An 11,679-nucleotide genomic window follows, 5' to 3' on the forward strand; every position below is an offset into this window, starting at 1 on the left:
TTGGAAGATAACTATATTACTGACTATTCCTAGATAGTTAGGTATTGACTTAAGAAACATAGAAAGTTTTATCACAATGAACTGGAAGCTTTATAAAATTTCACAAGGGAAATTCAGTGGTTAAGAACACTGGTTCTGAATCTGGCTACAATTACCAGTTTTGCCATCTACAAAGACTCTACTTTAATCAGAGGTAAAATAGAGCTAATACTAATTCCAACAGCCTAAGGTTATAAAGATTTATGCATACAAGATTCTTAGCACAAGCATGACACTTAGTAGCTACTCAGTAAATAACAACCAAGTAGAACATGTGATTCTGTTGCTGGGGTACTGTACCACATGATCTTGATAAAGTTATTTTTAGCCATCCTGTACTTCTGTTTCTTGAACTTTAAATTGAAATTATTAATATTTCACCTTGTTAGAATTTGTAAAATGTTATGACACCTTTTTATAAAAGTGCCTACCAGATAACAGTTGCTGAATAAATGTTGTCTCCTCTTTCTTCCCATCACTGTCATGAATGCAGAAGCTAAAGATATGTCCTTTCTATATTAAACAAAAGGATGAAACTTCTTTGCTTTCCTCTAAACCCTTTTTTTTTTTTAGTTAGGCAATACTGACTTTGACAAAACTCTTCCAGATGTAAATGTGTTGTTAGGCTTCTGTTTCCCAGGATCAGTGGATCTGAACTATTTTGACTACATGAAAAGTAGATAAAGACAAAAATGCAGCTGATCATTGGTAACTATGTTTAAATAATACTGAGTGACACTGTATATTTTTACAAATAGCCTGAAATAGGCATCCCTGGTGTTGAAGGGGTTAAAGTCTCATTGCTATCAAGCTATCAAGCTTCTGCAGAGTGGATTTGATCCCAGCCAAGGAGTTAACCCACATAGCACAGCAGACCTCTATCTCACCTGCTGCTCCCCTCTGCAGTGTATTTCAGTAGAGAGGCTTGTGCTCCCCACTCTGTCTCTGGTGAGTTCTCACACCACAACTCTGACATACACCCCATATTTTGTATGCATAAATAAGTAAAAATAAATTCTAAATTCAATCAAGTAGCATGAAATATTTCACTGAGTGGCTCAGAAAATTATTATTGTACCTGGCATTTTTTTTAAGTGATGTATATTTATGATATATAAACTTTGAAAAATGTCTGTGAAGCTAAATGTTATTCAGAAGACCAGTGGTAAAAAAAAAATGAAATCAAAATTACTACATTTGCCATGGGATTTGGAAACACCACTCTCTTTCACACACTACTAATCCCACACTCAGCCAAAAGTGTTTTCAGGGAACACAGTTTGAAGTCCCTGATACAGGCAGCATGATACTTAAATTAATACTTTCAGTTTTCTCTTGAATATCTATACTGTAGGTATATCAGTGCAATTTTTACACTAGGAACTAGAATTGTTCTGTTTTTTTTCTTATGTAACAACAGATTAAAATGTGTTAAGATAGCAAGATTGAAAGGGAAATAAACTTCACCCCAAAAGCTTACCCCACTATATGTCTGATAATTTTATCTTAAAGACAGTGTGTTTTGAATGGCCATACTTGTGTGTATGTACTGTCTTTGTATTTGTTACTTCAGTCTAGTTTGGTGATTGGTGGATCTAAGTCTGTATAATACTTTATAGAGTTCTATATATAAAGCCATGTATACTGTTTTCTGTAGACCATGTAAGTGACTTTCAAGGGTAATTTTGACTGTGGTGTTGTAATTTTGACTATAGGAAATTAAGTAACATTGGAATTTAATCTGTATGAACCATAATGCAGTGGCTAAAAGAGGGTACTTTTGGAGCTATTCAGACAGGTTCAAAAATCCTAATTCTAATACTCATTCAGTATAAAACTGTCTTACTTTGTAAGCTATAATTTTCTCATAAATGAATAAATACAGTAAAACTAGTTCCCAGAAATAATTTAAGGATAAATTAGATAACAAAAAGGGTTAGTATAACCTAGCATATAGTTGGTGTTCAAAGAACAATAGCTGCGATTACAAACAAAAAGGTTGCTTATGAATAAGAGGGAGTATAAGTAACTTTATTTTACATTTCTTGAATGATTCAGCAACACTATCATGAGTATCTGTGAAATGTAAAGAAACTCTCAAAATCTGTAGAGGTTTGCTTGCACTTCTATTAAATAGTCAGAATTCTATCCAAGTTCCTTTTGCCTTACTTGCTATCATCTGCCTCAGCCGTCAGCCGTTCTCAGTTCTGCAAGTTGTCCAGACTAGCTTGTTCTGCCTAGTGACTTGACACATCTAATCTTCACCACGCATGTTAAAATGCACTATTGATTGATAAATAAACATATAAAATATCCCTCTATGAATAAGTCTTTTGTCAAAGAAAAATTTTAAAAAGTCCTCAAAAAAGTAAAAATGTAAATATAACAAAACTAACTTATAGGATGCAGCAAAGCAGTTGTAAGGAGAATAGTTACAGTTAAAATGAATGAAATAGAGAAAAATAAAGTAATAGAAAGTGTCAGTGAAACTAAGACCAGGTAGTTAGAAATGATACATAAAAATGACAGACTAGCCCAATTTACCAATAAATAGGAAAGGATTAAGTAAGTCTGAGATGAAACAGGAGAATTAGGGACACACAGAAATACCGTGGCTCAAAAGACACAACTAAAAAAAAGTAAATACCAACAAACTCAACAATTTAGAAGAAATAAATTTCTAGAAACATACAAGAACCAATTGCCAACCCATTGAACTATGACAAAACAGAAAATTTGAGCAGTAATGACATTAAATTTAAAATAATAAAATCTACCAATAAAGTAAAGTCCAGGAAGAAATGGCTTTGCTGGCGGGAATCTACCAATTTTCAAAGAAAATTAACAACCTATATTTCTCAGATTCCTCCAAAACATTGAAGAGGAGATAACACTTTAAAAGTTCAAAGTCTCCCTATGACCCAGCAATCCCACTCCTAGGTATCTACCCAAAAGACACAAAAACACTGATTGAAAAAGATACTTGTACCCCCATGTTTATTGCTGCTTTATTTACAATTGGAAAAACATGGAAGCAGCCCAAATGCCCAAAAGTAGATGACTGGATTAGAAAGATGTGGTACATATATACAATGGAATATTACTCAGCAACCAAAAAAGAGAAACACATGTCTTTTGCAGCAACTTGGATGGAGCTGGAAAAGATCATGCTTAGTGAGATAAGCCAGAAAGAGAAAGAAAAATACTGGATGGTTTCACTCATAGCAGGAGTATAATGGACCAGGCGAGAAAATAACAAAAATAATGAACAACCATAGACCAGAGACATTCTGTGGGGGTGGAGTGGGGAATGGGACCAAAAACGGGGGGGGGGGGAAGGGAGGGAAATGCACGGGACTATGGTGGTGGCACAGGGGTGATTTGGTGATGGGAAACCCGTGGGGATTACAATTGAGATGAAAAAAGATGTGCAAAATGATGTAAAAATAAACTTTTTAATAAAAAAAAAAAAGTTCAAAGTCATTTTACCAAGCTAGCATTACTCTGAAACCCAAACCAAACAGGAACAAGACACTGATGCAAAATCCTTTGCAAAAAATTAACAAATTGAATTCAACAATACATTAAAAGGGTCATGTGGAACTTACTGTAATATATAACATTAGCAAAATAAAAGATACAAAGAAAGCATTTGGCAAAATTCAACATCCATTCCTAATAAAGTCTTCCTGTAAAGTGGATAGAGAAGGAATGTATTTCATAATAAAGTCCATCTATGACAAGCTGATAGCTAACATTACATTCAACAATAAAACCTGAAAACTTTTCCTCTAAGATAAGGAGCAAGAAAAGGATGCCCACTGTCACCATTTTTATTCATCATTGTACCAGAAGTCCTAGTCAAAGAAATTGTGGAAGACATCCAAATCAGAGTGGGAAAATGAAAGTATCTCTATTTTCAGTTGATTTCAAAGACTTTGACACAAACAACTTGAACTTAGAAGCAAATTGAGTAAAATTGATGGCTATAAAATTAATATATACATGCTAGCTATGTGTCTGTGTACCAATAACATTCCCAGAAAGAAAAATTAGAAATTAAGAAAAACAATCAAAGTTACAATTATATATTTAAAAAATAAAATGCCTAAGAATCAGTCTAACCAAGGAGGTAAAAGACCCACACACTGAAAACTGTAAGCCATTGATGTAAGACAAAACAAATGGGAAGACATTCTGTGCTCATGAGTTGGAAGAATATTGTTAAAATGGTCATGCTACTCAAAACAATCTAGAGATTCAATGAAATTCCTATAAAGATGCCAAAGCTATTTTTTCACAGACACTTCTAAAATTTGTATGGAATCACAAATGATCCCAAGTAACCAAAACAGGAAAGGAAGAACAATGCTGAAAGTATCACATGTCACCATTTCAAACTATGTTACAAAGATATAGTGATCAAAACAGTATAGGTTGGCAGAGAAACTGACACAGAGGTCAATGGAAGAAAATAAAGAATACAGAAATAAATCCGTGTACATATGACCAATTAATTTACAACAAAGAAGTCACTAATAGATAGTGGGAGGGGGAGGACTGTCATTTCAATAAAATGAACGCAGGCCCTGATCTTATACCGTAGCCCCAGATTAATTCACAATGGATTAAAGACTTGAATATGTGATCTAAAACCACAAAACTCCCCAGAGAAAATATAGGAAATATACTCCATGACATCTGTCTGGGACATGACTTTTTGCATTTGACAATAGAAGCACAGGCAAGAAAAAGCAAAAGTAAACAAGTTAGGGCTACATCAAATGAAACATCTTCTGTATAAAGAAAACTATCAGTAAAATGAAAATAGAGTGGGGAAAATGAAATGGGAGAAAACGTGCAAAATGTATTTCTGATAAAGGGTTGCATCCAGAGTGTACTAAAAAACAAACAAATTCATGGATTTTAATTGCAAAACAACCAATCAGATTTAGAAGTAGGTAGAGGCTCTGAATAGCCATTTTTCCAAAGCCATAAAATGTCCAGAGATGCATGAAAAGCAAATCAGCATCATTAGTCATCAGATAGATTTAAATCAAAAGTACAATGAGATTATTATCTCACACCTTAAGAATGACTGTCAAAAAGACAAGAGACAATGCGTTTTAAGATGTGGAGAAAGGAAACTCTTGGGCACTATTCTTTTGGTGGGAATATAAACTGGTTCAGGTACTATGAAAACAGTATGGAGGTTCCTGAAAATTAAAAATAAAATGACCCTATATGATCCAGTATTTTCACTTCTGGGTATATGAAAATAAAATCACCAACTCAAAGAGATAGCTGATCCTCAGATTCACTGCAACATTATTTATAGTAGCAAAGAAATGAAAGCAATCTACTTATCTATCAGCAGATGACTAGACAGAATAATAATAATAATAATAAATAGTAATGTTGCATACACATGTACGCATGATGAAATATCAGTTCATCATATAAAAATAGATTTCTGTCTTTTGGAGTAAAATAGATGGCCCTTGAGACTGTTATTCTAAGTGGCAAAATAAGTCAGACAGAGAAAAATAATCAAATAATATGCGATTTCACTTACATGTGGAATGTAAAAAAGTGGTACCCTTAGAAAAAACATATTTGATAGTTGCTAGAACTAGGGATGGGTGGGAGTAGGTGATGGATTGGAATGTACATTATTGTGGCTATAGTTAGCAAACACTATATTGTATATTTTGAAGGTTAGCAAGAGCAAATCTTAAAAGTTCTTACCACCAGAAAAAAAAAATCTGTATGTGAGGTAAAAGATGCTAAAACTTACTGTCATTATTTTGCAGTATATACATATAACAGATCTGTATGTTATATATCTTAAACTAGTACACAGTGTTGTATCTCAATAAAACTGGGGATATTTAAAATTTAAAGAAAAATTTTAAATGAAAATGAGTTATGTTCAGAGAATGACTAAGGTATTCTGTTTGACTATTTACAGAAGTCTATAATGAAATCAGTAATTTAAAATGCTCTTCCCAAAGACTTAAGTTATTTTGAAATTCACAGCATCCATCCTGTACATTGTCAACTACTATTATTCCAGTTTGAAACCTTGACATTTCCCAGACTTCAAGCTATACTACAAAGCCATAATAATCAAAACTGCAAGCCCTCCCTGGTGGTACAGTGGGTTAAAGTGCAGCACTCAAGCGAGTTGCAGTCGTTTCAGTGCAGGTTCAATCCCTGGCCCATACGGTGCAGCAGACCTCTCCTATCTCGCCCTCAGCAGTGTACTTAGTCTATCTGCCTGTTCTGTTCACTTTGTCTCTGATGAATCCTCTCACTGCCCCCGCACCTCTGGCCTGTACCCCAGTTATGTATGCATAAATAAATAAATCTTAAAAAAAATCTAGTACTAAAAAAAAAATAATCAGAACTGCATGGTACTGGAAAAAGAACAGACATATGAGACAAGTGGATACAAATAGAAAACCCAGCTATTAACCCACAGGCTTATGGATAGGTAATTTTTGACAATGTAACAAAGAATATGCAATGGGACAAAGAAAGTTTGTTCAAAAAATGGTGCTGGGAAAACTGGAGGGCTATGTGCAAAAAAATGAAACTGGATCACTACCTCAAACCACACACAAAAACCAATTCAAAGTGGATTAAAGAACTAGACATAAGACCTGAAACCATAAAATATCTGGAAGAAAATGTGGGTGAAACACCATATGACATATAACTCAGTAACATCTTTGAAGATATATCACCCAAAGCAAGGATAGTGAAGGAAAGGATAAACAGCTAGGAATAGATCAAGTTAAAGAGCTTCTGTACAGCATAAGTGACACTACACAAAACAAAGGGACACCCCACTGATTGGGAGAAAATATTTACACACAATACTAATGATAAAGGACTGATCACAAAGATATACAAAATGCTGATTAAACTCAACAGAAATAAAGTGAACAACCCCATCAAAAAATAGGCAGAAGAACCACCTAGACACTTCTCCAAAGAGGGAATGCAGATGGCCAACAGGCATATGAAAAAATGCTCAACATCACTTGTAATAAGGGAGATGCAAATTAAAACCACAATGAGATATGCCCTCACACCAGTGAGAATGGCACATATTAAAACTAGCAACAACAAATGTTGGTAAGGATGTAGAGAAAAAAGAACTTTCCTATACTGCTGGTGGGAATGCAAACTGATACAACCACTATGGAAAGCTGTTTGGAGGTTCCTCAGACTGCTAAAAATAGAGCTTCCTTATGACCCAGCAATCCCACTCTTAAGTATATACCCAAAGGACACAAAAACATCGATTCAAAAGTACATGAACACCCCCATGTTTACTGCTGTACTGTTTACAATTGGGAAGATGTGAAATCAACCCAAATGCCCAAAAGTAGATGACTGGATTAAAAAGATGTGGTACATATACACAATGGTATATAATTCAGCTGTCAAAAAAGATAAAGTCAGACCTTTTGCAGCAACAAGGGTGGAATTGGAAGGAATGCTCTGTTAAATAAGCTGGAAAGATAAAATTACTGGATGGTTTCACTCATAGCAGGAGCATAAGGGAACGGTGGGGTGGCAGGGAGTGGGGTGGGGTAAAGAGTAGAGAAGTAAATGTAATAAGTTAAAATGAAAACAACGAACTTTAAACCAGAGACATGTTATGAGGTAGAAAGTGAAATGGGTTCAAAACTGGTGTGGGAAGAGTACACAGGGTTATGGTGATGCACATGGGTGAATTGGTGGGAAGCCCATGGGGATTACAACTGAGATGGGGGAAAAAATGCAAAAAAAATGAAAAATTATGTAAAAAAGAAATATAAAAAAAGAAAAAGTAACTCAGATTATCTAGAATAGTTATTAATTGTAATACTAGTATTTTGCTTGTTGTTAGTGTTAATTGTTTTTCCTTGTCTGGGAAATATACTAATGAGAAACATTCAAATACCAGATAAATTAGGTTTTACTGAAATAATTTGAGATTTACTTAACTTTCTCCTTTAATTTTTGTTTAGAATATAGGCTTTAATAGTAATTTTTCATAAGTGTTCTTTATAAAGCTAAATAAGTTATGAGATTGAAGGATTTTTAGATGTTCTGTTGAAAGATGATAGTAATCACTTAGTATCATTCAAAATTGGTCTAGCATTTTGTTGACTTTAATTCTTATAATTACTCTATGAGTAATATATTATTTTTAGCCCTGTTTTATGGTGAGGCAACAGAAACATAGAGAGGTTAAAAAAAATTGACTGGGCTCTCCCTGGTGGTGCAGTGGTTTAAAACACTACACTAAGAAGCTAAAGCCTCTTCAGCATGAGTTTGATTCCCACCCCGGAGGTGATCCACATGGTGCAGCAGACCTCTCCTGACACCCCTTCAGCCCCCCCCCCCCCCCCCTGCTGCTCTCCTCTGCAGTGTACTTTGTAAGTCGGCCTGTTCTACTACCCACTCTGTCTTTGGTGAATCTTCTCACCCTCCACATCTCTGATCTGTACCCCAGTTCTGTATGCACAAATAAATCTTTAAAAAAAAAAATTGACTAAGGCTTCTACATTCCAAGGTATGCCAGTTTTAAAATCTGGCATTCTATTGACTATGGTGTCCAAAAACCTGTCTATCACCTTCCCTCAAAATAACTTGAAGTATAAGTTTACAGTATGGTACTCAGACAGTGACTCACCTATCCATATCTGTTTTTCTATCTTTTAAATTAATTAAGGACTGGCATTACAAAGGACTGCTGAAAAATAGAAGCAATTTTGAATTGAATTAGTGATTTATTTTGATGGCTGATAGATTAAATGATAAGTGTAATTTCATATTTATCCACAAGATGGTGAAATCCTCACTATTTTTAATTTCTTGAAACCCATATAAACCATTAATTTATAATCTGCATTTGACACTATTTATTATAAGCACTTTAATTTTTTTATAGCCCATCTGCTGGCAAGGCCAAGATTAGAACAGCTCACAGGAGAATCATGATTTTGAATCACCCAGATAAAGGTAGGTAAAATTCATGTTTTTCATGATATGTACATCTGCATTCCTTTCAGTTTTCGTAAACTGTATTTAAAAAATGACATGTAATTGAAATGGAAGTTTATGTGACACATGTATTTTTTTTTCTTTTAAATAAATGAGCCTTTTGATTATAGTTTAGTGACTCACAGAATTGGTAGCTTTGTATTATCAGTGTTCAAACGACTTAGGTACAGATTTTTGCATATAAATAACTGCTGCTAGTTATTATTCTAGCATTTTGATTTAAAAGAAAACATGAATTGTGGACTCTGTATAAATTGGTCTGGACATCATGAATTACATTTGTTTAATCTTAAACACAAAAGTACAACATTTAGGGGCTATCCTCTGAATCTTTGAATGTAGTATGTCTGAAAGAGTCTGAATTTCTTAATTTTATTCTAGAAGGCTCTGAGGCTGAGCCATTTGTTTTTAACTGGCCAGGTTTTTAATGTAAATTTATCTTACAGAAAGACAATTATTATAACTTTAACTACACTACAGCTGCTTGAGAGAGAAAGCCCATATGCTCATTACTGTTTCTTCTCTAAAATAACAGATGGTTAGAAAGTTGCACTGTATTTCAGAAGTCGGGGGGAGAGGAAGATGAAGGTTTTTTTAATTCTTATTTTTAGACTTTGATTTTTCTGATTATTTTGATAAAACTTAAAATCAAATTTTGGATTCCTGCTCATCCTAACTCATACCAAAATAAGACATTCCTTTTCATCTTTCTCACTTAATTACTTACTATAAAAATACTTTTCCCTAAATATCCTCTCTTTTGGTTTTTGCACTTGTTATTCTTTAGTATGAATAAACAAGAGAATAAACTTTAGAACAAGATGTTGCTTAAAATTTCTGAACTGCTTCAACAGTTACTCCACTCAACTAATTTTCTCTGCATTGTGGTCTTTCAGAGTAATTGACTCAGTAAGGAATGTATTTAAGTGCCTCCTTGAAGCCCTCTCTGTCCCTTCCAGGTTAAGTATATGCCCTCTCAATGACTGCAGGCTCAAACGCTCATAGCTTTCAGATGATTGACAAGTTGTTGATTGTGTCTGCAGACAAGGATTCAAGTCTGAAATGTATGGAAGATAATATGCATTTTAGATACCTTTAGTACAAAGAGGAAATATTTGATATCTTAGAAACCAGGTGTTTGACAAAGTACTTGTTTTATCTGAGATTGTGTATTAAGCAGAGGTAGGTTGGCTGGTTGCCTGTAGTATGCCCACCATTCTGCCTGGTTAGGGGGAAGCTAGGTGTGAGTGAGTAGAACTGGAAGCAGGAAGCCAACATTTGTCTTTGGCTTCTGACTTCTAGCCTCCCTCCAGCTTGGCCTTGGACACACCTCCAGCTTTTCCAAATGCCAGCTTTGCCATCTTTAAATGAAGGGGATGCTTTCGAAGCCTCCTTTTTGGTCATGTAACTTTATACAGTAACTTTATATGTGCCTACTCAGTGAAGAACCTATACTCTGTATTTCTATTTATTTTGCTTCTATACCTTGAAACATGCATTTAATCTTTTTGGATTATTACACCTTTAAAAATGTATTAGTTGTGAATGTTTTGTCCCATGTAATTGCTCATTAGCCCCCAAATTTAGAACATTTGAAGTTTCAGAGTATCCGTAAACACTCATAATTAAGTACTCTTTTGCTCTAGTAAAAGTATAGCAAATTAAGGAATATTGGAACTATTGGATAGAAAATATTTGTATATGATGAGTCAGGAGATGACTCCATGACAATTTAGAAATTGTCTCTTCAGGGTAAGGATAAATGTTTTGTTTTATTGAGAAGAAGATAACAGGTTTTAAACTAAAAGGCCCTTGGGTAGAGAAATCCAGGAGTAATAAAGGAAATAGATGGACAACTCTTATATTTTGCTTCCTCTTGATTAACTTATTTTAAACAAAGTACAGAATAAAAACTGAACATTACCTTTAGCCATGTAGAAGTTCTTTGTTGATCTTGATAGGTGTAGGTTTGGAGGGAAATGATCCAGACCATTGTCTCCTCTTTGTAATTCGTTACCATATTCACTTTGACTAGGTCACCACTGAGTGTTTTTATATATTGGTGATTGGAAAAACTTAAATGTTCTATTCAGTGCTTGTAATATTCATGGATGTTACTTCATCTCACCCCACCACCAAGTTACTTTTCTGTTGATTTTGCTACCTTGATAAAATAAAGCTAGAACTTCAAATGTGTGATCAGCTATAATTTGTTACACATTTCATTATCAGCTTGTGCAAAGAAAGTGACACCAGAAAATTAGGTGGACGAAGTGGCTAAAATTAAAATTTTTGTAACTGGTTTTAAATGAGCATTCAAATATGTTTTGGTAAAAATTAAATTTTGTGGGCCTTCCCTGGTGGTGCAGCAGGTTAAAGCACAACACTAAGAAGCTAAAGCCACTTCCGCATGAGTTTGATCCCTGCCTGCCCCGGAGGTGATCCACATGGCTTTGCAGACCTCTCCTGACCCGCCCGCTTTCTCCCCTCAGCAGTGTATTTTGACCATCTGCCTGTTCTGCTCCCCACTCTGCCTCTGGTGAATCCTCTCACCGCCCCTGCACCTCTGGCCTGTAC

General features: G+C 34.7%; 1 protein-coding gene across 1 annotated transcript in view; it reads left to right on the forward strand.

Moving 5' to 3' along the window:
- Positions 1 to 11,679, forward strand: part of DNAJC15 (DnaJ (Hsp40) homolog, subfamily C, member 15) — a 44,727-nt gene that overhangs the window by 25,901 nt on the left and 7,147 nt on the right. Inside the window, exon 5 of the mRNA XM_012723144.1 lies at positions 8,990 to 9,060. Within this exon, the coding sequence (XP_012578598.1) occupies positions 8,990 to 9,060 (71 nt within the window). The remainder of the gene's footprint in view (positions 1 to 8,989; positions 9,061 to 11,679) is intronic.

This window comes from Condylura cristata, unplaced genomic scaffold (assembly GCF_000260355.1).
Source record: "Condylura cristata isolate star-nosed mole 26May11 unplaced genomic scaffold, ConCri1.0 scaffold00010, whole genome shotgun sequence".
Lineage (NCBI taxonomy): Eukaryota > Metazoa > Chordata > Mammalia > Eulipotyphla > Talpidae > Condylura > Condylura cristata.